Below are 22,146 nucleotides of genomic sequence, written 5' to 3' on the forward strand. Positions count from 1 at the left end.
TCCATATCCAGTGTACGAGAATCTATCGCAAGTCGGCGTCATTTCTAATGCGCTGGCTCATCCGCCACGCTTGATCAAGTCTGCAATCTTTTCCGCGAGCGCATAGACGGTAGACTGGGGGTGACCGGGGGGAAGGAGCGCAAAGGCGCTAGCGTCGACGACACGCAGCCCATCGACACCGATAACACGGCAGCTCGTGTCGACCACCGCGGTGGGGTCGTCCCTCCGGCCCATGCGGCAGGTCGTGGCGGCATGCCACACGGTCTGCGCCTGGTTCCTGATGGCATTGAGGATCTGGTCGTCGGTCTGGACCTGCGGGCCGGGGTAGTACTCTGGGCCGAAGAGCACGGGCTGGACCGAGGGGGCGGCCCACACGGCGCGGGCGCGCTTGAATGCCGCGAGGGCGACCTCGACGTCGACGGGGTGCGTGAGCCAGTTGGGGTCGATGGCGGGCAGGTCCTCGACACTACCCGACTTGAGGGTCACCGTGCCGCGGCTGAGCGGCGCCTGCAGGCCAGCAATCACGCTCGCATAGTTGTATCCGTCTGTCGGCTGGCCAGTGAGCGAGCCCTGGGTGCGGGACGCGTCGAGGATCGTCGCGCCCGTGACGAAGTACTCGACCTCTGGCCACGACGGCGGGTGTGCGGCGTCCAGCGCGGCCGCGGCGCCCGGCGAGACCATGTTGCGCGAGATCTTCTCGAAGGCAATCATGTCCACGGACGGGTTGGTGAACGGCCCGCGCTTGAAGATGAGGTACTCTGTGATAAACTCCCACACGGTGCTGAGGATGTTGTTGGCCCACTTGGTCCACGTCTGCACACGCACGCGGTACGCCGGCCCGAAGAGCACATGGTCGGTCATGTTCTGGCCCACGCCGGGGCTCGCGGCCACCACGGGGATGTTGAAGCGCGCGAGCGTCTCGACGGGCCCGATGCCCGAGAGCATCAGGAGCTGCGGGGACTGGAACGCCCCAGCGGAGAGGATGACCTCGCGACGCGCTCCGAGCACCTTGCCGTTCGTCAGCTGGACCGCGACGGCGCGCTTGCCCTCGAAGAGGATCCGCGACGCCTTGGACAGCTGCACGATCGAGAGGTTGCGCCTGCCCTTCGCGGCGTCGAGGTAGCTCGTCTGCGCCGACGAGCGCTTCTGGTCGCGCGGCGAGATGGTCGAGGTCGTGTACTGCGCGCCCAAGAGGTTGCCCGAGTTGAGGGACGGCACGCTGGGGATGCCGATCTCGGCGAGCCCGCGCTGGCCCCAGCTCCCGATCGACTGCGCATAGTTCGGGTAGCTGATCTGCAGTGGGCCGTTGATCGGGCCGAAGGCGGCGGGGTCGAACGGCGTGGTTGCGTTCGCCGCGCGCGGCGGCTGCTTCGGCGGCGTGAACGTCACAGACTTGCGGTAGTAGGCGTCAAAGTTGTCGTACGCGTACGAGGGGTCGCCGGTGATCTCTGCCCACGCGTTGAGCGAGCCCTTGTCGGGCTTGTGGTACGCCATGTAGTTGCGTGCCGAGCTGCGTAGGTGTAAGCTGTGTGCGGGGACACGCAGTGCCACTTACCTCCCGCCGAGACACTTGCCGCGCGCGTACCGCACATTGCGGTTATTGCACCCCCTCTGCGGCTCGGTGATGAAGCCCCAGTCGACGAGCGGGTTGATCGGCTGGTTCGTGTTGCCAAAGCTCCAGAACACGCCGCCGGCGGGCGTGGACCCGAGGAGGAGGTTGGAGATCTGGTAGTACGTCCCCGGCTCGATGAGGGCGACGCTGACGCTCGGGTCTTCAGTGAGGCGGTTCGCGAGCACTGAGCCCGCCGTGCCGCCGCCGATAATCACGTAGTCGTAGCTCCCGGTCGTGGCGAGCGCCGCGGCGAGCGGCGCGATAGCTGCCCACAGCAGGGCGGCGTCGACAATGAGCATGGCGCGTTGTGGTGCTGGGGGAAGGAGTGGGAGCCACCCCACCAGCACCATGCTCTTTGCTCTTATGTCTGTGTTGACTACTGCCTGCTGCAATCTCAAGCAGGGGCAAAGTCTCCCGCTTCTTGGCCCACCGCCGGCAGTCAGTCACTGGTTACGTCAAACGGGGCGACATGTCGCATCCCGTAGTCCTGGCCAGCGGTTAAAGGTGGGCGAGGTGACGGCGCGCTCGTTCCTGCCTCTCTTGGAGGACTGGGCTGCCGTCATGCTCCTTGATCCTGGAGCCGTTGGAACGGGCGCGCAGAGTCGTGCAAAGTTAGTAGTGCACCACCACGAGGGGAGAGGGGAGAGGGGAGCGCGGCGCTGTACATGTGTACTCGTCATCGCGATCGCGAGCGGATCACGACAGTCCATGTCAAACGTCACGGCAGCAACCTAATCTCCACACGTCCTCCCGTGCCGCTCTAAATCGCGTCGCGTAAGGAGACCAACGTGCGCCACGCCCTGGGCGGGACACAACTGGACGTTTGAAGTGATGTGAGCACGGAGCCGCTGGGCAAGGCGTCGCGGTGTCGGCGCCGCCTCATGAGAGCGTACATACATCCAAAACCTTCCATGAGCCCATCTTGACCTCTGAGATGCAAGTGGCGTCATGGACTTGGGACGGTGACTAACTGTCGTTGTTGTCTCGGAGCATCCAACTCTGAGACACAACAAACCAAACCGAACAATCGGGACAGGGAGGAGGGGTCTGTCTGATGGACAAGACCTGGTGCCGGATGTCAGGGAGTGCCACGAGCCACCATAATAACATCACGTGATCTGCTGCCACGTGAATACCACGCGCTTTTCGGCTGTTCGGCAAGTCTTGCCTTGGTCCGTGCGTCGATTTACTTCCGCTCTCCGCCCTTCTCCGTGTCCGCCACTTGTAGTGAAGTAGTCACTGGTAGTTTCCAACAGAAAGGACAGCAAAAGCGACGACATCAAGTTTCATCTCGCAGACCAGACAGCGAGACGCACACTCTCTGCTCTCATACACACACCACTCACACACACACACTGTAGCCATAACATACACCATGCCACCTAGAGTACCCACACGCGCATTCTCAGCACTCTCGTCCCTCTCTCAGCCGGCCGTCGCGAGCTCATCGGCGCCTCCGACCAGCCGCAATTCCCAACCCCGATCGACGTCGCCACAATGGCGCTCGCGGCGCTCGCTGCACACGGCCACGGCGGCGCCAGCGCGCCCGTCGACCGTCGCCAGCTCGTCCAAGCACTCCATGAGCTCGGCAGCGCGCTCGGTGAGCTGAGCTCGGCGCCATCTCACCCACCCTCGCTAACCCACCTGCAGCGCGCGTTCCACGGCTCGTCGGCCAACAGCGCCGAACACAAGAACCCCTACGAGACCCTCGGCGTGGCCAAAGACGCCAAGGCAGGCGACATTAAGAAGGCCTACTATGCTGTTCGTTGCCCCTCGCTGTTCGTGGCTAATGTCCCAGCTCGCCAAGAAGTGGCACCCCGACTCGAACAAGGAGGAGGGCGCCGCGGAAAAGTTCCACGAGATCCAGGCAGCCTACGATGTGAGTGGCAAACCAGTGGCACCTTGCTCACGCTTCAGATTCTCTCCGACGACACAAAACGCCAGGCCTACGACCGGTACGGCTCCGCGTCGACGCAGGAGGGCTTCGACCCGGACATGTTCTCGCGTGCCGGCGCGGGCGGCTTCGGCGGCTTCCAGGATTTCGGCGGCGCGTTCGGCGGGCGGGGCGGCAACGCCGGCGACCTGTTCGAGCAGCTGTTCGGCAGTGCGTTCGGCGGCGGCGCGCCCTTCGGCGCTGGCGGGCCGGGCGGTGCGGGGCCGCGCGCGCGCCAGGTCCGCGGCGACGACCTCGAGTCGAACATCACGCTCAGCTTCAACGACGCGTGCGCGGGCGTCACGCGCAAGGTCATGATCACGCCCGTGGTCGACTGCAAGCCGTGCCACGGCTCGGGCCTCAAGCCCGGCGAGAAGAAGGCCACCTGCGGCACCTGCCGCGGTACGGGCCAGCAGGCGTTCCAGGTCCAGGGCATGTTCATGGCTTCGACGTGTCCCACCTGCGGCGGAACGGGCTCTGTCATCCCCCGCTCGGCGCGCTGCGACTCGTGCGACGGCGTCGGACGGGTCAAGGAGCGCAAGGAGGTCGACGTCGAGATCCCGGCTGGCATCGAAGACGGCATGAAGATCAAGATTCCTGGCGCGGGCGACATGCCCCTCTCGGCGCAGGGTCCCCCCGGCGACCTGTACGTCCGCGTCAACGTCAAGCCGTCGAGCGTCTTCCGCCGCCAGGGTACAAACCTCTACCACGAGGCCAAGGTGCCCCTTCAGACGGCCCTCCTCGGCGGCCGCGTGCGTGTCCCCACGCTCGAGGGCGACGTCGAGGTCCGTATCCGCGAGGGCACCCAGTACGGCCAGGAGGCGGTCCTCAAGGGCCGCGGTGTCAAGTCTCTGTACGGCCGCAAGGGCGAGCGGGGTGACTTGATTGTTTCATGGAAGATCCAGATTCCGAGGTGAGCCGTCGTCAATCGAGATGCTAGGAGCTCCACTGACCCCCGCAGAACCCTTACTTCCACCCAGAAGAAGATCTTCCAGGCGTACGCCGACGATGTTGAGGGCCGCAACCCGCACATCTCGTTCGGCGACAAGGCCAGCACCAGCTCGTGGACCGAGCCTCCTCATCCCGACAAGCCGCGCTCGCCCAAGTCTGCCGAGGACTGCGACGAGCACGACCACGACACGGTGAGCGGCAAGATGGCGCACGCGTTCGGCAGCGCCGTCGGATGGGCCGAGCGCTTCCTCGGCGGCAAGCACGACGGCAAGCCCAAGGAGCAAGGTGAGCAAGGCAGCAAGGAGAAGAAGTAGCAAGGCAAGGCGCAAGATGTTGACCCGCCACGCAGCCAAGTGGGAGCGCAAGCTGCAGCCCGAGGGACAGGAGCTGGGCCGCAAGGCGCCCGAGCCGACCGACGCGGAGAAGAAGGCCGAGGCGGACAAGGCAGCAGCGGAGAAGAAGCCCGCGGCGTCAGCAGCCGAGAGCACCGACTCCAACGCCGCATCCTACGCCAAGCAGTCGGCGTTCGAGGCCGCGTCGTCGGCTTCCGAGTCCAAGGCTGCCGCCGCCGAGTCCAAGGAGTTTGCCTCCGAGGCCAAGGGCGCCGCGTCCGAGGCTAAGAAGGCCACGGAGGAGCTCAAGGCCGAAGAGGCCGAGCTCAAGGCTGAGGAGGCCAAGTTTGAGGCCGAGCGGAAAGAGGCCGAGGCCGACAAGGACAAGAAGAAGAAGTAGAGGGGGGTTAGACATCACCACTCGCCATTTATCATAAAAGTGCCTCGACTATGGTACAGCATATGCATCGAATCCCCGCATCATTACAGGCTGCTCCTGCTCGCTATTGCGGCATGGGGCCAAAGGTATCTTGTTCGGGCGGGGGGAGGCCGAGCTCCGTGTCCCAGTTCCACCAGTTTGCAGTCTGTGCGCGTGTCAGTGGCGGTCAGAGTGAGTGAAAGAGGGGGACTTGCAAGACTCGTCGGATGGTGGTGGGGGGTGCGTCCCGCTTGGGACGACGGCGTGGAGACATAGTCACCACTTACAGTGAGGGACTGCTGGCCATTTGGGCCCTCGCGCGACTCGAGGAGGAGCGTCGGGTCCCAGAACTGGTGGAGCTGGGTGGTGTTAGTGGGGCGCGCGAGGTGGGGGAGCTTACGAAGAGGTCGGTCGTGACGTCGACTTGCGCGGCTGGGGGGTTGAGCGGCGTCTGTTCCGCCGACGAGGTAGAGGGCGGCACGAAATGTTGCTGGAGGACCTGGTCGAGCGTCGGGGCCGGCATGAAGCTTGGTGGTGGTACAGGAGGGGATGTGAGGGTGAATGGCTCGCCGGTGGCAGGGGCCGAGCCGGGCGCTGTTGGAGGCCCAACGGTAGAGGGGACGCTGTTGCTGTGTGGCGTGGACGAGATGGGCACGTTAGTCGCCCTGTGTCCGCCGCGTGCACGCTCAATCAGGCGCGTGCGCCAGCCAAGCAGCTCAACATCGATGTCGTCGTCGCCAGGGGCCGGGGGCGCATGCTCCAGCTTGGCGAGGGCGCGCTGCCGCAGCCGCAAGAGCCACTGGTGGTTCTGAACGAGCGACGGCGTAGCGTGGTCCCGTAGCACGGACGAGTACAGCTTGATGCTGTGGTCGACCTGCCCGATCGCGAACCCTGCGAGCGGGTTGGTCGAGTTTTTGATGATCATCGTACCGATACACACGGCAGCGGTGAAGAGGTGGTACCAGAAGAACCAGTGACGCGCGGTCACGGTGGGGTAGAGCTCGTAAAGCCCAGCAACGACCTCGATCAGGACCTGGTGGGTCAGTGGTAGGACAAAAGCATGTTACCCACGTTGCAACGCTCCACGACGGCGAGGTACGACTTGCCGTAGATGCTGCGGGTTGGATCCTGTGGGGCCTCCTGCAGCGCCTTGACAAAGTATGGACGCTGGAGGAAAAGAATGCTCTCGGACACGTTGAGCGCGAGGGTGAACTGCTGGAACGTGCGGTGCAGGTTACGCTGGTTGACCTCTGGCGAGTCGCGCGTGGCGGACTCGGCGTCCGCGTAAACAGATGGTAGGGCGAGGAGGGCCGTCCGGCAGCGGAGGTGGAAGGGGATCTGACGCTCGAATGCGCATCTGGCGTCAGTTACGTGCGTGTGGACACAACTCACAGTCGGTCGTACAACGCGGTGATGGACGAGTAGGGCGTGGGGCGGACGTCCATTGCTTGGTCCAGTACACTGCGGGTGAGCTGACTGTCCGAAAGCCTCAACTCACGCTCCAGAGATACGACACAGCTCAAACTTGAGCGTGCGGAACGACTTGAGCCCGCTTGGCCCGTCAGTCCAGCTCTGCGAAGGGAACTCGGTATCAATGTGCTCGGGTCGAAGGGAGCTGGGACGAGAGAAGCAGTTGGCCTGGAGCGTTAGACTCAACGGCCACAATTCAACGCACCTGGAAGACGTCGATAGTGTGGCACTCCCAGAACACATGCCTGCGCTCCTCGACCACCTCGGTCGGCAGGTTCCACCGCTCGCCGTCTCGATGCAATCCCATGGCGGTGACGAGGCGCATTGCGAGGCCCCAGAGCGGCCATGCCGAGTCACCGTTTCGCCCCTTCTCCGTTTCTCTGTTGGGTCAGCCTGGCCTACGACGACGCGGACCCACAAGTGGTAGTGAGCCATGATGATGAGCGCCTGCAGTCCCGCGATCGTGTTGTTACCGATAAAGTCGCCCTTGACGAGGCTCCACCGCGCCGCGGCCAGGTGATGCTCGGCACTGGGGTCATGTGGCGGCAGGTCGGGGTTGTGCAGTGCGCCCATAGCCAAGATGATGAAGAGGAGCGCGAGCTGCTGGGGGTGCACGCGGCGGTGTAGTGGTTCGGGTGCGTTCTGGACATAGACGCGGTCGAAGATGGGCTGGACGGAGCGGCGCGGGGCAACGTCGTGGCTGAGGAAGGCATATCAGCGCCGCCACTTTGCGGTTCAACCCCAAGTCCAACTCACTTCCACGTGTAGTTCCTGTAGTACGAGTCGACGAGCACGGCCGCCTCGTCGGGAGCAGGGAGGTGGAACATGATTGTCTCCATTGTCGGCGGGGGACCCCACGACGCGAAGGGGAACTGCGTCTCCTGGCCAAAGCCGTACGTGTTGTCCTGGACCGGGGACGTGGGGCCGTGGGACGGTGAGCGCGAGCGGCGGGGCATGTCCGAGGCTATTTCTTGCTACGGGAGTCAGCCTTGCTCCATACCCATCCCTCGAGCACCTGCCCCTACTCACATTCTTGAGCCACTCGGTGCCGGCCGTCGGGCCGAGCCACTTACTCCGTCCACTGGGGTCAATGACAAGCGTGCCATAGCTCTCGTCGTTGTTCTCCTTTGCGCGGTAGGACGGGCCAGGCCGCTGGTCTTGCGGCGTCGTGCCCTGCGGCGTGTCGTACTGGAACACAAACTCGCGCGAGTCGTTGGGCGAAGGGTCGTACCGCGAGCGGAAGGATGAGGACGGCGAGGCTTCTGGCCTAACCTGGGGTTGGGGCTGGGGCTGGGGCTGGGGCTGCTGTGGCGGTGGCGGTGGGGGGATCGGCGCGGGGGGTACAGCCCACGACCCGTGCTGTGAGTGGTGTCGCGGGGAAGGCGAGCGCGACCGCCGGTGGTAGTCGTACCGCTCGTCGCGGTGGTCTCGGTGGTCGCGGTCGCGGTCGCGGTGGTCACGGTGGTCGCGGTAGTGGTCCCTGTCGCGGTCTGATCCCCTCCGATGGTGGTGGTCGCGATCGCGGTCGCGGTGGTCCCTCGACCTGTCGCGCGACCGCTCTCTACCTCTTGAGCTGGAGCGCGAGTCGCGGCGCCGCGACGACCCCGACAAGGTGGTGGACAACAGGCCCTCGATCGCGGCGAGCCGCTCGCGCAGCTCGCTCACGACCTGCCCCTCGGCCTCGTTCCGGCTAGGCGGCATCAGCTTGGCTGCTCACAGCGCGCAATGCACAACAAACCTCTTCTTGACGCGCACGCTGTTGGGGCACAGCTCGGTGCACTCCCTCCGAACGCAGTTGGAGCACGGCACTGTGTGTTGTGAGCTGAGGCACGCCGTCGTCGGCGCGTCTCCGATCGGTGTCCGCGAGCGGATCGCCCGGCGACAACCTTTCGCGCGCCGCAAAAAGCCTACCTACCTTGGCGATCGCATTTGAGCTTGAGTCGATGGCATTCTGGGGGCATGAGCGGCGCGGACGGGGTCCGAACGTACCGGCGCAGCTGAGCTGCTTGCGCGAGCGCCGCTCCTCGCGGATCGAGTAGCGCTCGTTGTCCGGCGGCGGGGGTTGGGACGGCATGTCCGATTAAGGATGGTTTGTTTGTGTGATGGCTACGGTTGTTGCCACTCGGTTGTTGGTCGCGAGCCCTCGGCGTAAAGGGGAGCCAATACTCGTTCTCGGCGTCACCTCTGCTGCGCTGCTCGACGGCGGGGAAGTGTTTGTCGTTGTCGCCCTCTGGGTCGGGGTGGGGGGGTGCCCAAGTCCGATGGCCGGAGGGAGGAACGGAAAAGAGCAGGTCAGATCTGTTTGCAATGTTATTGGTTGAACAGGGCGGTAAATCGGACCGGGGTCCCCGGTGGGCCATATGGGCACGCAACAACGTGGGCTGGGGGCACGGCGTACGGCGGGGTGCGGTGAGTTGCGGTGACTGCTCCGTTTTGTTCGGCGTACAGTGGGCCGTGAGCTGGGATGCATGACAGCGTCGTGTTGACTGTTGTTGTTGGTGTCGTTGTCGTTGACGACTCTGGCTGACGTTGCTTATTCTGAGACAGTCTGCCGGCGGCATCGACATCAACCTCGGCTATCTCACCCATGCATAACTAGTACACTTACGACGAGGATTCGACTCTGAGCTTGTTGGAGACGCATTGGTCCACTACACTTCCAAGATGGCACCGGCGTCGAAACCGTCCGGGTGCGAGTCTGAACGAGGAGTCCGCACGGCAGTCGATGAACTCTTCAGCTGCCAATGCCATCAAGTGCGCGCTGCGATGCGAAGGGAAAGCAGCTGCACACTCTCGCGCAGCCACAACGCCGTATACACCCCGCGCCCCAGTCATTGCCGAGACCACACCTCACGCCAACTCCGCCTCGACCTCGTGGCACAGCTGCAGCTGCTCGTGGGTCATGCCTCGAACTGGGAGCTGGAGCCGTTTGCCGGTGGAGAAAGTCACTTGTCGCGACGTCGTCAATCCGCAGCGCAGTTCCACGGACAGTTCAGGCCGTCATGCTCGAGGACCGCCCAGCGACAGATCACTAGCGGGCGCCGGTGCCCAGAGCCAGTCAGCCGGGTGATCGTCCCCGTCGAGTATGGCACATGTCGAGAACGCCATCGGTCGGTGTCGTATTGCTTCGGCTCCCAAACCAGGGCATGGCGTCGGTTGGCGCCGCTCCGTCCGGGCTGGGCTGGGCACCCCCTCGTCGCGACTCATCTGAGGCTCGTACACCGTGTCGAGCAGGCGACGAGGATGGGCGGGTGGCGCGAGCTCGAGTGGAGGATGGAGGCGCACGCGTGCCCCTCGAGCCTGGGTGGGAGACCGCGGGGCACACTCCACGGGGGAGGCTGACGCGAGATGGTGGTTGTTGGTAACACACATGCACTTCCCTCCCATCGGGGAAAGCCCGCTGGCCCCCTTCGCAGCTGACCACACAGCTGAGTGCACGTACAAGACGCACCAACGCGCACCGGTGCACCGCAAGCCCCCGCGCAGGCCATTATTACAAACAAACCTCCCGAGAATCCAGCGGTCGTCGGTCGGAAGCCACGAACAGCGCCGGTGCCGAACCTCCGACCGGGCGCTCCAGGCTCGCTCCCACGCCGCTCCGGCGCCTGCTCGCCGAGCTGCGCGGCTCCACTACCCAGGTGGAGGCGAGACGAGGCGACGCTACACGGGTGCTACTGCGCTTGTGTTTCTGAGTCAGTCGAGAATGTGGAGTGGATGCCACGGGATGTAGCGTGCGGTTGTTGGCGGAGATGGCCGTGGCTGGGCGGATGGGCGAGCGAGCACGTCAGTTTGAGTGCGCCGAGGGAGGTGAATTACTGTTACGCTGCTGCCTTTCACATTGCTGTAATGCTGCCTTGAAGCATGCATGTTAGTGCTATTGTGCTCCCACTTACCCCAGCCCAGCAGAGCAAGCAGCACCACAACCAGCCAGGCCAAAGCACCCACAGGCGCCAATTCACCAGTCGCGCACCTCCGGGATATAGCAGCTACACGGGTCGGCGGTCCCCGACGAGAGTGGAGGCGGGTGTGAGGGAATATAACATGGCGTGAGTACTGCAGCCCTCTCGGCCTCTCTGCACCCAGACTGACTGAGAGAAACAGCAGTGGAGCATGGCCGCCTTGTCAGATACACGCACGAGCTTTGTCCCGGAATGGGGCGAGGGCGGCGCGCGCGCAGCGGGTGCCGAGCAGTCGCCTGTTGAGCCCAAGCCTACCGAAGCCGACAGTGGCGCCGACGACCACAAGGGCGGCGCAGCCCTCGCGCCGACGACCTCCCGAGCGTCCGTGGCAAGCGGCACGCAGCTGCCCCAGAACAACATGTGGATCGTGATGCCGGCGTGCGTAGAGCCAGAGCCACCGCTTACCCACCGTCTGACACCACAGCCTCGGCCTCGTGGCCTTCATCGCGGCGCTGGACCAGACCGTGCGTCGCGGCGACCGCTTCCTCGGCAGTGGTAGCTAACCCTCCCAGATCATCGCGACGGCCCTGCCGACCATCGCAGGCGACCTGCACGCCACGCCCTCGCAATACTCCTGGGTCGGGACGGTGTGTGCCCCTTCCCTTCCCAGTGCCTACGCCGCCTCGCTGACCCGCCGCGCTAGTCCTACCTCCTCGCGCAAACAGTCATGACCCCCATCAACGGGCGTGTGACCGACATCATAGGGCGCAAGCCGGCACTGTACGGCGCGATCATGTTCCTGCTCGTGTTCTCCGCGCTGTGTGGCGCCGCCAAGTCGATCGAGATGTGCGTGGTGGGGTGGGGGTGAGCTGACAGCCAGGCTGATCATCGCGCGCGCTTTCGCGGGCGTGGGCGGGGGGAGCATTGTGGGCATGACGTGGGTCAACGTCGAGGGGCTAGTTACTGGGCACTGCTGACGACGAGCACAGGACGATTGTGATTTGTGCGTTGTTGTGGTGTGGCGGCGTACGACGAGATGCCAGGGGTAGGCCGCTCATGCTGACCCGCTCGCTTGCCCAGCCGACATCGTGCCCCTCGACAAGGTGGGGATGTATAACGGCAACCTCGGCGTGGCGTGGGGCGCGGCGTCGTGTCTAGGCCCGCTGTTGGGTGGGCTGCTCACCGACCGGCTGAGCTGGTAAGTGGCGCCTCGGCACGTCTCGCTCCGCCTCCGCTCCTCCCGCTAACGTCCCAGGCGCTGGTGCTTCTGTAAGCCTGCCCCAGGCGGTGACATCCCCTAACCCCACGCAGACATCAACCTCCCGATCTGCGGCCTCTCCCTAATCCTCCTCTTCTTCGCGCTCAAGCTGAACCCTACGCCACCCAGCACCCTCCGCTCCGTTGGCAAGACGTTCGACTTTGCCGGCCTCGCCCTCGTCATGGCGGCCACGGGGCTCATCATCGTCGGGTTCTCCACCGCCGCCGACGAGGGGTTCGGGCACGCAAGGTCGTACGGCGTCATTGCCGCCGGGGCTGTCGTGGGGGCTGGGGCGATCGTGTATGAGTTTTATACCAAGCGCAACCCGATCATCCCGCCGGTGAGTCGCGCTGCTGGCGCCTACAGACGGCCGCTAGAAGCCGACGTCGCTGCCTCACTGACGCTCGCTCGCTCGCCCCAGCGCATGCTCCGGACCCGCACCGTCGCCTTCTTCCTCTTCGGCTCCTTCTCCCAGAGCTTCATCTTCGTGTCGGCGGGGTACATCCTGCCGCAGTTCTTCCAGGGCGTAAGTGGCGCGGGTGTCGTGTCCTCTCACCCGCCCCTGCTAACTCAGAGCGCAGGTGCACGGCTCCACCGCCTTGTCCGCCGGCGTCCAGCTGCTCCCCTTCGCGATGGGCGCGTCGCTCTTCGGCGTACTAGCCGGCCAGATCACAGGGCGCTTCCGCATAGTCAGGCCCGTCATCTGGACGGGATACCTCCTCGCCGGGGTCGGCTATTTGCTGTTCTACGGCTTCTACACGTCCACCGTGTCCTTTGCAACCCAAGAAGGCCTGCAGATCATAACGGCGACAGGCATCGGGCTGTCCCTCTCCCCGCCGATCCTGGTCATCCAGGCCGCCATGCCGTTCCGCGACATGGCGGCCGCGACGAGCACGTGGGTGCTTGCGCGGAGCTTGGGCGCCACGATCGGCCTGGCCGTGTTCGGCGCGATATTGAACGCTGGGATTAGGCAGCGGTTCGCCAGGATCCCGGGGTATGGTGTTGAGTTTGTCGCGCCCGAGAGCAGCGCGGGGTATCGCGCACTCCATGAGCTTGCTGATGGCGAGACGAAGACTGCCGTCCTCAAGGCGTTTGCAGACTCCGTGCGCATGTGCTTCGCTGTCGGGGCTGCGTTCTTGCTCTTCGCGTTTGTCTTGACGCTGTTCACCAAGTCGTATTCCCTTGACAGGGTCAAGCGCCGCGATGCGGAAAGCAGCAGCAGCCAGCCAGACTCGCCGGCGGATGACACACACAACGCACTCCGCCACATGCCGTCTGCAAGTGAAGGCGTGCCAGTGTGGCCTGCGCCGTTCCAGCCCTTGCGTGACGACGGCGCGCGCGTACAGGAGAAGTAGGCCTAGCCACCCCCACCCCCCACCCACCACTCTACACTACTCTACTCTAAATGCATAATTCGTACGGCTACATGCCAATGCAAGGTATATGATGATGATGTGTTTGCTGCGACCGCCGCGACCTCTGCCCCCCTCTCCCCCTCCGCGCGCCTACTTGATCGCCTGTACCGTGCGCGGCCGCACATCCGCGATGCGCGGGAACCCGCCCATGCCGTCCTCTGCCGGCCGCATCACGAGGTTGCGGGACGCGTACGACAGCTGGCCGAGCACGAGCCCCTGGTCGATGAGGCTGGACAGCACGCAGATGATGTCTTCGAGCGCGACGCTGCCGTCCTCGAGCTCGCCGGTCCCTTCGAACGCCTGCGCCGCGGCCGTCGTGAACACCCACGTTGGCGGGCGGTTCTTGGTCGCGTTCGCGTCCGTCTCGTAGTATATCTGCAGGCTGCGGGTTAGCTTCGGCCAGGCGGCGGCGCACTAACGCTTTGCGGAACAGGTTGCGCCAGACGAGGATCTCGCCCCGCTCGAAGAGTAACAGCCAGATACTCCGCGCGCGCAGCCACTCGCGGTGCGTGTCCAGCAGCTGGCGCCACGCCGCGACGTTGCCGGTTCTAAAGGCGTCGATCAGGGGCCCGAACGGCTCCTCGAGGTCGTAGTCCTGGAGTACTTCCAGCGTGGGGAGTTTGCCCAGGAGGAGCGCGACGGGAATGAGGCGGATGAGGATCGCGCTGGCGGGTTAGTCGGGTCACGATCCCTGTACCCACCGGCGTTGCTGCCACCCGTCCTCGGGGCACGCCTTCCACGCGCGCTCGAGCCAGTCCCTGCTCTGTCTGAAGTCGAGCAGCACGACGCCCAGCCGGCCGCGCCAGTAATACGACTGCGCGAGCGTGCTCTGCGCCACCATGAACCCGCGCCCGTCGAGCCGGTCCCGCTCGCTCGGCTGGAGCGCGCCAAACGTCTTGGCGAGCTCCGTCGCCTGCTGGTGCAGCCGGCGCTGGGCGTACTGCCGCCACAGGATGTTGCCGAGCTCCCACACAATGTCGCCCACGCTGTCGTTGCGGTTGAGCTCGCTGTTCCACTCGGCGGGGTTCATGTGCGCCGCCGACACCTGCAGGCTCTTCTCGACACACTGTCTCGTCGTGTCCTTTATCTGGCGCGACGAGCGCTCGTCCCTAATCGGCGCGGTCGACAGGGCAGCCGCCTGGAGTCAGCTTCGAGAGAACAACAAGCAGCTCACATTCGCGGACAGCTCGACGAGCCGGTGGCACACCTCCACCACGAGCCCGTTGAGGCAGGGGTACGCATAGTCGCCGTTGCCGTCCTGGGTCGAGTAGAGCTTGTGCAGTTCGCTGGCGTCAGGTCAATCCCAAGTTCATCACCTACACATGCACAGTGACCATGGCGCGGAACTCGGCGTACGTGCCCTCGGCGTCGGTCGCGCCGTAGAAGTCGCGCACGGAGCGGAGGGCCGCGACGAGGAACGACGCGAGGGCGTCGCGCGCACCGGCGGGCACCATGGATATTTGGGCCTTTAAGGACGCCGTCGAGAGGTCATGGTCTGACACCTGCGCGTGGTTAGAGGTGGTGCTGAAGAGCGGGAAGCCCGACCGACATACCTGCCCGAGAGCGCCTTGCAGCGGCATGAACCATTGGTGTTCGGGCTGCAGTGGCAGCGTCTGGACCAGGCTTGGGGATGAGCCCGTCGCGAACGCGACGCCTATTAGGCCTACCAGCTGAGAGACGAGGGCGGCCATCTCAGCGTGGTGGGTGGGGGTGAGGGGTGAGGGGTGAGGGGTGAGGGGTGAGGGGTGAGGGGTGAGGGGCGAGGGACAAGACACAGAGGCCAAGTGCTGTCCATCACGTCCAGCAGTGATCTCATTGTCTCTCGTGTTGTGGAGGTCGCTCAGTCTCGACGGAAGCAGAATCCGGTTCAGGCACGCCTCGCCAAATTTCCACAGCCTGTAGTTTGCTCTATTCTGCAACAATGCATTTTGGGTGGGGGGGCATATTTTGGAGCATCGCTGACATCACGATCTCGTACTATAACACAACTAACATCTCCTGCGGGATGCATAGGAGTGAGTAGAAAGCTTAGAGCTTCTGCATGGCGGCAACGTCGGTCGACTGGACGTAGTCCTCGAGCTGGAAGAAAGAGTCAGTTGCCGTTCACACACAAGCCGCCGCCACGCCACAACAAACACTCACCTCCTGGATCTCCTCCTCGAGGTCCGAGAGCGAGACCTTGGCGTCCTCGATAACGAGGGTGATCTGGAGCATCTTGATGCCGTAGCCGACGGGGACGAGCTTGGAGGCACCCCAGACGAGGCCCTCCTTCTCAATGGCACGGACACCAGCCTCAAGCTCCTTCATGTCGGTCTCGTCGTCCCAAGGCTTAACCTGGAGGGTGACGACCGACTTGGCGACGGCGAGGGTCTTGCCGGCGGCGATCTTCTCGTCCTCCTTGGCCTTGCGGGCAGCGTTGTAGGCGGCAACGCGCTCCTGCTTAAGGCGCTCGGCCTCGGCGTCCTCCTCGTCGTCCTCACCGAAGAGGTCGACGTCGTCGTCGTCCTCCTCCTCAGCGGCGGCGGCGGGGGCGGCGGCGGCAACAGCGGCAACACCCTCGAAGGGGACCTTGCCGGCGGCGAAGGCCGAGGTCTCACCAGCGTGCGAAGCAATGTGCTTGTACCAGCGGGCGGTGTGGGGGAAGCCGTCGAGACCGCCTAGCAAAAGTGTCAGAGCGCGGCTTTCGGGGGGCTGGTGTTTCACAACTACTCACTGAGCTTGACGGTCTCGAAGACGGCGACGTCGGCCGTCGAGGGGGCGTTGCTATGTCGCTGTCAGCGGCGTCCTCTCATTGTTTCTGCCGTGTCCACGTCCAATGGAAAGAGAGAGGAGAGTGCGATTGGGATCAGATAGTTTGGAAAAGGTTGTATCTTCAATGTAAAGGCGCGGGGTCTTAATCCGCTACCTCGGAAACACGGACCAAAACAAGGTTCATCATGGTGAGTGGGATGGGGAGGGGGATGAGGGGGATGGGGGATGAGGGGATCAAGGATGATGCGAGGACGTTGACGGATCGACGGTTGTCAAAGGGCCGTCTCGAGCCGTCGTCGTCGGCGGTGGGGTCCAAGCCAGCCGAGTCGGGCTGGCCTGGCAAACAAACACGTCGCGCGCTGTTCTTCGACTTACCCGTCAATGTACGAGCGGGTGGAGAGGTGGGCCTCGAGCTGCTTGGCGTCGACCATTTTTGCTAGATGATTAAAAGGTTGTTGAAAAAGTTGCTGTGAGGAGTGACTTTCTAGAACGTGGGTGGTGGGTGGCCGGGGTGGGTGGTGTCGCGCCAGGCAGGCTGCGAGACGAGGCGAGGCTCGCACCGCTGGAGGCAGAATTGACTGACAGCCAGCCAGCCAGGGCCAGGCGGAGGCAGTCTGCCTGCCTCGCACACACAGCCAGGCAGCCCGCATCCATCCTCCTACCATCTGCCTGCCAGCCACCCTGGCAACATCCTGACGCGCACCACGCTGGCTGAAAAAAAGTCAGAGACACGCCCACTGCCCAGGGTGCGGACTCACGCACAACGCCGCAGTGTGGCAACCCAGACTCAGCGAGTCACGTGATTAATCGAGATCTCTCTCGTCGGCCGGAGCCGGGATATCGGCGTGAGCGCCGTGGGATTCCATGTCCATCAAGCTTCACGGTGCTCGTTGGGACAGACTGCTGTACTGCTGGGACCCCCACAAGTCTTGGCTTGCCAGGTAGTGGTGGCTTTATGGCTTCGGCTCCCCCACAGCCACATGATAGGTCGCGCGACCTGGGGCTGTTGTTGCTGATGGTATTGTTATTGTTGTTGTTGTGGTGCTCGACGCATCGAGCTAGGCGAAATGTGCAAAGCGGCGCGTCGCAACCACCGTGACGCGACGACAACACATTGCGCGATTCGAGGCAAAGCCGTGGCGGTGGGTTGGGCGATTGAACTGTGCGCGCAGGCGTGTGGACGAGATCTGGCCAGGTCCATGGCAGTGTGCAGTGTGCCAGCATTGTCAGCGTGCGTGCCAGGGCAGCACGAGTGGTTCCAATGTTGGGGCCACGAGTGGGCCGGCGCCGCCCGCCCGCCGCGATACACCGCCGCCGCCGCGCCTCGCCGCTCGGGCCGCCGGCCGAATCGCCCCTCGTCTTACCGGCAGCCTCGACATGAATGAGCAAGCAAGCACAACAATGGGTCGCCGAGGGGGCGCAGCGCACACGACGCGGTCACCGGCGGGCGGCGTTGCGATTGCGGCTGCATGCATGCATGCCTTGCTGCTTGCTCTCTTGCATACCTCTGTGCGCTTAGCTGTGCAGTGTGCATTCCTCCTTGGAGCCCGCAGGCGACCGCGCAGTCACTCGACAACAACACCCTGGACGTCCCCACTTGGCACTTTACCTCGGCGCTCGCTGTCTGCGTTCGCAGGGAACTTTGCATCGTCGTCGTGGGTTGTTGTCGCTTCGACTCTTTGTTCCTCTTCACATCCTCTCAGAGATCACACTTGCACGTTTCCCATCTCGTCATTTGTTGCATTCCAGCGTAACGCTCCTTCCAAAAGCACCACCAGCCAGCCAGGCGGCGGCACAACGCCACGCAATCTACCAGCCAGTGTGCCGCGTCCACTATTATTGTTCAAACACCTGGCGCCTTTGCCTCACGCGACTCCTCTCTCGTCTCTCTCAACTCTACTCCACTACAGCTCCAACTTGCTCCGCGTGCTCCACAGACGACATCACAAGGTCCAGTTTAGCATTTCGGTAACAGTCGGTACAGTGCTCGTTTGCGTCTCTCGATTGGGCCTGGTACGTCATTTGGCCGCACGAGGTCACACTCTCCCTCGCTCGCTCGCTCGTCCCCCGCACGCACGCCGCCGGGGCATCCGGAGCTGCGGCGGTGTAGCTCGCCGCACCCACCCACACCCACCCAGCCACTGTTATTGTGCACCCTCGGTGGCCGCCCCCCCTCTTCCGGCCCCTCGTCACAATGTCCCATACTCCAATCTCGCGCTCTTCCACCCCATCGCGGCTTCACAACCGAGCGTCATCAGCAAACATCAAGCCCAAAGTGCTGCCATTCCCCGATCTGGGGTCACGAACGAGCTTCAGTATGAGCAGAGAGCCAAGCAGGGCAACATCGCCCATCGGATCACCTGGCTTGGCCTCTTCAAGCAATAATAGCACAGCAAACAATAGCAGCATTGCCATCGCATCACAAGGTCATTATTTGGCCTCCTCACCATCATCCCTCAACGTTACTTATGCAGACGGCACAACCTCGCCACCAGCATCCTCGTCGCGTCTAGCGCAATCAGCATCGCCCACAAACGCATCACCACTAGCGCTCGCTACTCCCCGTCCCCTGCGGCCAAGAGCAGCGACAACCTCGGCTCAGGGGTCCACACTCGCCCACCTGCTCAGCAGAAACGATAGCTTCCCCGGCCCTTCGTCTAGGCCGAGCACGCCAGCTGCAGCGATGGCGACAACAGCCGTCGCACCTGTTGTCGCCGTCTCACATACCGCCGCCTCCGCCGCCGCTGGTAGCAGTACTGGTCTGACGGGCATCCTCATCTCAAGTTCCCCCGAGCGGTCGGCACCGCCCAACCCACCACCACCACGCGACCCCTCGCCTCCTCGTGCGACACCACGCGAGACACCACGGCCAGCCCCGCCCATGCCAACCAAGAAGCAGTCCAACCCACCCAACCCCTTACCCGCATCTATTGCTGTCACGCCGCCTCCTCCGCCCGGCACTCTTGTCGAGCACCTGCATCGCTCGTTTAAGAGCGGTGCCTGTGCCGATGTGCGACTCTGGGTCAGGAAATGGGGCGTCGGCTGGCATGTACACAAGATGGTGCTGGTGCAGGCAGGTGCGTATCACAAGTGGCGGTGAGGGGACCGTGCTAATTATCAATAGGCTTCTTCCACTCATTGTTCATGGGTGCATTCTCGGAGAATGCTCCTGCATCGTTCAAAGCAAAAGGCAAGGCCGAGGCTACGTTAAAGCCGAGCCTGGACGACGACGACTGGGCTGGCGAGGACATTGAGCTTACCTTTGACGACCCGAACATCACGCGCGCGGCCTTCGAGTGAGTCAGAAGCTGAGGCGTGTCGACTAATGTGCGTAGGATCTGCCTCTCAAGGCTGTACTCGCCCTATCCGCTGCTTCACTTCCCGCTGTCGCTTCTGCCGACAGCCGCCCAGCCCCTCACCCCCTCGTACCCTCCGACGACCGAGTTCCCGTCCCTTCAGAGCGCATACCACAGCATGGCCCAGAACAATCACCTCGTTTCGCCGCGTCTGCTTCTTTCGCTCCTCGCGACGGCGACTTACCTTGGGCAGCAGTACTTGCTTCGCGAGGTGCTGGCTATTGTCCTGCGAACCGTCGGGCCGGCCACAGTTGGCCGTTATCTCAGCTTTGCTGTCGGCAATGGCGTCGGCGACGAGGAATGGGCCGGACAGGACGATGAGGGTGCCTACGGTCTCGAGACGATTGCGCGCACGTTATCCTCTGGCTTCACCGCCCACGCCGAGAGCGACGAATGGGTCAGTGAGAGTGACGAAGGCGACCTCCCCGATCTCCCTGGCGCACCGGCTGGCCACCGCATGTCCACCGACTCCAACGTCGACGATGTCGTCGCCAAGGTCTCGGACGTGTCGGTTTCGCGCTCGGCGTCGGTTCGCTCCAGCAGCACGCTCCGACCTGGTGGCAGCAGTGTCCTGGTTCAAGTCGAGGAGGAAGGCGACGCCCACGAGCCTCCCCTGCCCCACTTCTACGGCTTCGTCTCCAACAAGCTTGGCGAGGCGTGCGTGTGTTGGTTGTCCCGATGGGGTCTGGACACGCTCAACATCGAGGCTTCTCTTCCGGAGACCATGTCAGACGCGGATCCCGACACTCCACCTGTGTGGGGCCAAGGCGGCATTCCTGCCAACTTTGTGGCGGCGCTCTTGTCGTCCGACGCCTTGTTCGTGCCGAATGAGATGGAACGATACCGCATGGCACGACAAGTCCTTGATTTGCGTCGCGCAGGCTGGACGGCGTACGCCGAGGAGCAGCCCGACTCGTCCAACGTCTCAGAAGCCGACAGCATCGAAGGCTGGGAGGAGGACGAGCGCGAGCTGGCCAAGGTCTTTGCCGAGGGCATTTACTACAGCCACATGGTGAGTCTAATGGGCTGGATGCGAGCTGACGACTAGACGTTTGACGACCTCTCCTCCATCTCGAGCGACGTCGACCCGACCACCGCCCTGCCGTACGCGCCGCTCTCGGTTCTTCAGGCGGCTCACTGGTCTGCGGCGGACCTCAAGAGTCGTGTGCTGAACGAGAAGGTGCCTGCTTCGGTGCTCGAGGGGGAGCTCGGCCTCACGCAGTCGACATCCGAACTCTGCGCTGTCTACGCTCGTCGCCGTGGATCGCGTCGCGCAGGCAGCCCGTACGATTCAGGCATGCGGAGCAGCATCTCCTTCTCGTCGCTGTCGCTCGGCGCAAACCGCAACAGCGCAGGCCCGGCATTCCACCCCGTTCCCTCGGACGACACTCATCGTATTGGCGCTGGCGGCCTCTTATTCTTCGACTCCAAGGTCGCCGCGTCTGCTCCGCTGCCTGGGATCCCTGGCCTTCCCGACCACGGACCAGAGTGGGGCGACGACACAGCCACCAAGGGCAAGTCCCGCCCACCGCCTCAGAACGAGAGCAGCTTCTTTGGTGTCATCCGTGGCGCGAAGACTGGCCCCGAGATCGAGGACAAGTTCCGCGAGGACGGCGGTCTGCTCGTGCCTCTGCCCGGTATGGACAAGACCAAAGAGGACAAGTGGTCCAAGATGGAGCCCTTCCGGTGAGTCTGGCGTGCGAGTGCACCAGGGTAGGGCTAACCCGCTTCAGCTTCTCTGTCGAGTTCTGGGGAGTCGACAAGCTGGCCGAGAAGGAGAGGCTGTACTCCCAGACCCACTTCTACGCTGGCAGCTACTTCAACGTGTAAGTCACCTCGGATGCAAGTAACACACGCTCACCTTGTAGCTACGTCTCCACCATCCGCAAGAAGGACAAGGGTGTACAACTGGGCATCTACTTGCACCGCCAGGTGAGTAACAATCGTGCTGGGCTAGGGCCCCGCTGACCATTATATCAGTCGCCAACCGAGCCATTCCCGGTCGTGTCCACGTCACCGGTCGGGGTCACCAACTCTACTGGCGCGACTGGTGTCACATTTCATTCGTCTGACGCGCACTCTACCGGCATCAACTCGGCCGGCACGTCTCCAGACGAGCCAAGCGCGGCTAACCCCATGGCGTCGACGCTGTCCCTCGTCCCGCCCCAAATGGCGAGCGTCTACCGCACCATGTCGATCTCGCCCCCGCAACTAGGGTCACCTCCGGCCCACCACGACTCGCTTTCCGACGGCGAGGTCCGGACCCAGGCGTCCGGCGGCTATCTCGACCCGAGGAGAGTCACCAAGGTAAGCACATGACATACGATCAACGCTCACACGACAGGCATACTTCTCCATCTCGTGCGCCTCGGCGCTTGGTACCGCTCTTGTTCGGTTCTCGTCCGCACCGGACAGCTTTGCCCTCTCCCAGTCTTGGGGCTGGAAGTCGTCGGCCCTCCGCTCGGAGGAGTACCTCTCTGTCCCTGTTCCAGCGGACAAGGAGGGAGGGGAGAGCACACTCGGCTGGGTCGGCGAGAGCCCCGAGGGCGGCAGCCTCAGAGCCACTGTTGTTGTTGGCATCATTTAAAACGCACTCAAGCTTGTTCGGATTCACGAAAGCTGTTGTACGCGAGCACACGCATATACATTGGGACATTGGGGTCTCGAGGTTTAGGATTGTACATGTAGGCTGACTATGCAGCACCTCTACTCTGCACCAGTGTCGAGGAAGGCGAGGAAGGCGAGTGGGGA

General features: G+C 63.6%; 7 protein-coding genes across 7 annotated transcripts; 3 read left to right on the top strand and 4 right to left on the bottom strand.

Annotated features, from left to right (window-relative positions):
• Positions 1–57: 57 nt before the first annotated feature.
• patE_0 (Dehydrogenase patE) lies at positions 58–1,911 on the bottom strand (the record flags this gene model as incomplete). Its single annotated transcript, XM_062769050.1, has 2 exons — positions 58–1,510; positions 1,556–1,911. 2 exons carry the CDS (start codon positions 1,909–1,911, stop codon positions 58–60), a joined length of 1,809 nt encoding a protein of 602 aa, XP_062625034.1.
• Positions 1,912–2,876: 965 nt separating this feature from the next.
• Positions 2,877–5,311, top strand: AN10778 (DnaJ 1, mitochondrial). The gene is made up of 6 exons (XM_062769051.1): positions 2,877–3,212; positions 3,263–3,373; positions 3,411–3,491; positions 3,530–4,458; positions 4,507–4,781; positions 4,846–5,311. The coding sequence occupies exons 1-6, from the start codon at positions 2,988–2,990 to the stop codon at positions 5,226–5,228; spliced, it is 2,004 nt and encodes a 667-aa protein (XP_062625035.1). The 5' UTR covers positions 2,877–2,987; the 3' UTR covers positions 5,229–5,311.
• On the bottom strand, positions 5,293–8,973 carry SPAC1F7.11c_0 (putative transcriptional regulatory protein). The gene is made up of 13 exons (XM_062769052.1): positions 8,706–8,973; positions 8,632–8,667; positions 8,455–8,524; positions 7,746–8,406; positions 7,473–7,690; positions 7,135–7,416; positions 6,922–7,096; positions 6,745–6,884; positions 6,639–6,707; positions 6,318–6,603; positions 5,647–6,279; positions 5,534–5,605; positions 5,293–5,412 (listed from the first exon to the last, which is right to left on the bottom strand). The coding sequence occupies exons 1-13, from the start codon at positions 8,788–8,790 to the stop codon at positions 5,332–5,334; spliced, it is 2,808 nt and encodes a 935-aa protein (XP_062625036.1). The 5' UTR covers positions 8,791–8,973; the 3' UTR covers positions 5,293–5,331.
• A 2,060-nt stretch (positions 8,974–11,033) lies between these two features.
• Positions 11,034–13,228, top strand: SPAC3H1.06c (putative transporterc; the record flags this gene model as incomplete). The annotated part of the gene is made up of 10 exons (XM_062769053.1): positions 11,034–11,053; positions 11,100–11,139; positions 11,188–11,262; positions 11,319–11,461; positions 11,605–11,618; positions 11,696–11,813; positions 11,871–11,884; positions 11,927–12,213; positions 12,295–12,399; positions 12,455–13,228. The coding sequence occupies 10 exons, from the start codon at positions 11,034–11,036 to the stop codon at positions 13,226–13,228; spliced, it is 1,590 nt and encodes a 529-aa protein (XP_062625037.1).
• Positions 13,229–13,374: 146 nt separating this feature from the next.
• Positions 13,375–14,979, bottom strand: SPBC1105.07c (PCI domain-containing protein; the record flags this gene model as incomplete). The annotated part of the gene is made up of 5 exons (XM_062769054.1): positions 13,375–13,670; positions 13,708–13,953; positions 13,990–14,426; positions 14,463–14,574; positions 14,609–14,979. 5 exons carry the CDS (start codon positions 14,977–14,979, stop codon positions 13,379–13,381), a joined length of 1,458 nt encoding a protein of 485 aa, XP_062625038.1. The 3' UTR covers positions 13,375–13,378.
• A 211-nt stretch (positions 14,980–15,190) lies between these two features.
• EF1B (Elongation factor 1-beta) lies at positions 15,191–17,021 on the bottom strand. Its single transcript, XM_062769055.1, has 4 exons — positions 16,415–16,560; positions 16,002–16,051; positions 15,431–15,945; positions 15,191–15,367 (listed from the first exon to the last, which is right to left on the bottom strand). Exons 1-4 carry the CDS (start codon positions 16,468–16,470, stop codon positions 15,317–15,319), a joined length of 672 nt encoding a protein of 223 aa, XP_062625039.1. The 5' UTR covers positions 16,471–16,560; the 3' UTR covers positions 15,191–15,316.
• Positions 17,022–17,919: 898 nt separating this feature from the next.
• LOC62_02G002548 (uncharacterized protein) lies at positions 17,920–22,111 on the top strand. The gene is made up of 8 exons (XM_062769056.1): positions 17,920–19,116; positions 19,164–19,335; positions 19,375–20,407; positions 20,444–21,081; positions 21,129–21,221; positions 21,264–21,327; positions 21,376–21,702; positions 21,740–22,111. The coding sequence occupies exons 1-8, from the start codon at positions 18,234–18,236 to the stop codon at positions 21,980–21,982; spliced, it is 3,453 nt and encodes a 1,150-aa protein (XP_062625040.1). The 5' UTR covers positions 17,920–18,233; the 3' UTR covers positions 21,983–22,111.
• Positions 22,112–22,146: the final 35 nt, after the last annotated feature.

The sequence above is a fragment of the Vanrija pseudolonga genome, chromosome 2, assembly GCF_020906515.1.
Source record: "Vanrija pseudolonga chromosome 2, complete sequence".
Taxonomy (NCBI): Eukaryota; Fungi; Basidiomycota; class Tremellomycetes; order Trichosporonales; family Trichosporonaceae; genus Vanrija; species Vanrija pseudolonga.

Bases quoted from the DNA above. Each gene is read 5' to 3' on its own strand.
- AN10778 (XM_062769051.1), top strand. From the start codon at position 2,988: ATGCCACCTAGAGTACCCACACGCGCATTCTCAGCACTCTCGTCCCTC. The intron at 3,374-3,410 runs GTTCGTTGCCCC...CTAATGTCCCAG, and splicing joins TTAAGAAGGCCTACTATGCT to CTCGCCAAGAAGTGGCACCC. The intron at 3,492-3,529 runs GTGAGTGGCAAA...CTCACGCTTCAG, and splicing joins AGATCCAGGCAGCCTACGAT to ATTCTCTCCGACGACACAAA.
- EF1B (XM_062769055.1), bottom strand. From the start codon at position 16,470: ATGGTCGACGCCAAGCAGCTCGAGGCCCACCTCTCCACCCGCTCGTAC. The intron at 15,946-16,001 runs GTGAGTAGTTGT...CACTTTTGCTAG, and splicing joins CTTCGAGACCGTCAAGCTCA to GCGGTCTCGACGGCTTCCCC. The intron at 15,368-15,430 runs GTGAGTGTTTGT...TCTTTCTTCCAG, and splicing joins TCGAGGAGGAGATCCAGGAG to CTCGAGGACTACGTCCAGTC.
- LOC62_02G002548 (XM_062769056.1), top strand. From the start codon at position 18,234: ATGTCCCATACTCCAATCTCGCGCTCTTCCACCCCATCGCGGCTTCAC. The intron at 21,222-21,263 runs GTAAGTCACCTC...CTCACCTTGTAG, and splicing joins GCTGGCAGCTACTTCAACGT to CTACGTCTCCACCATCCGCA. The intron at 21,328-21,375 runs GTGAGTAACAAT...CCATTATATCAG, and splicing joins GCATCTACTTGCACCGCCAG to TCGCCAACCGAGCCATTCCC.
- SPAC1F7.11c_0 (XM_062769052.1), bottom strand. From the start codon at position 8,790: ATGCCGTCCCAACCCCCGCCGCCGGACAACGAGCGCTACTCGATCCGC. The intron at 7,097-7,134 runs GTGGGTCCGCGT...CTGACCCAACAG, and splicing joins ATCATGGCTCACTACCACTT to AGAAACGGAGAAGGGGCGAA. The intron at 5,413-5,533 runs GTAAGTGGTGAC...ACACGCGCACAG, and splicing joins ATGGCCAGCAGTCCCTCACT to ACTGCAAACTGGTGGAACTG.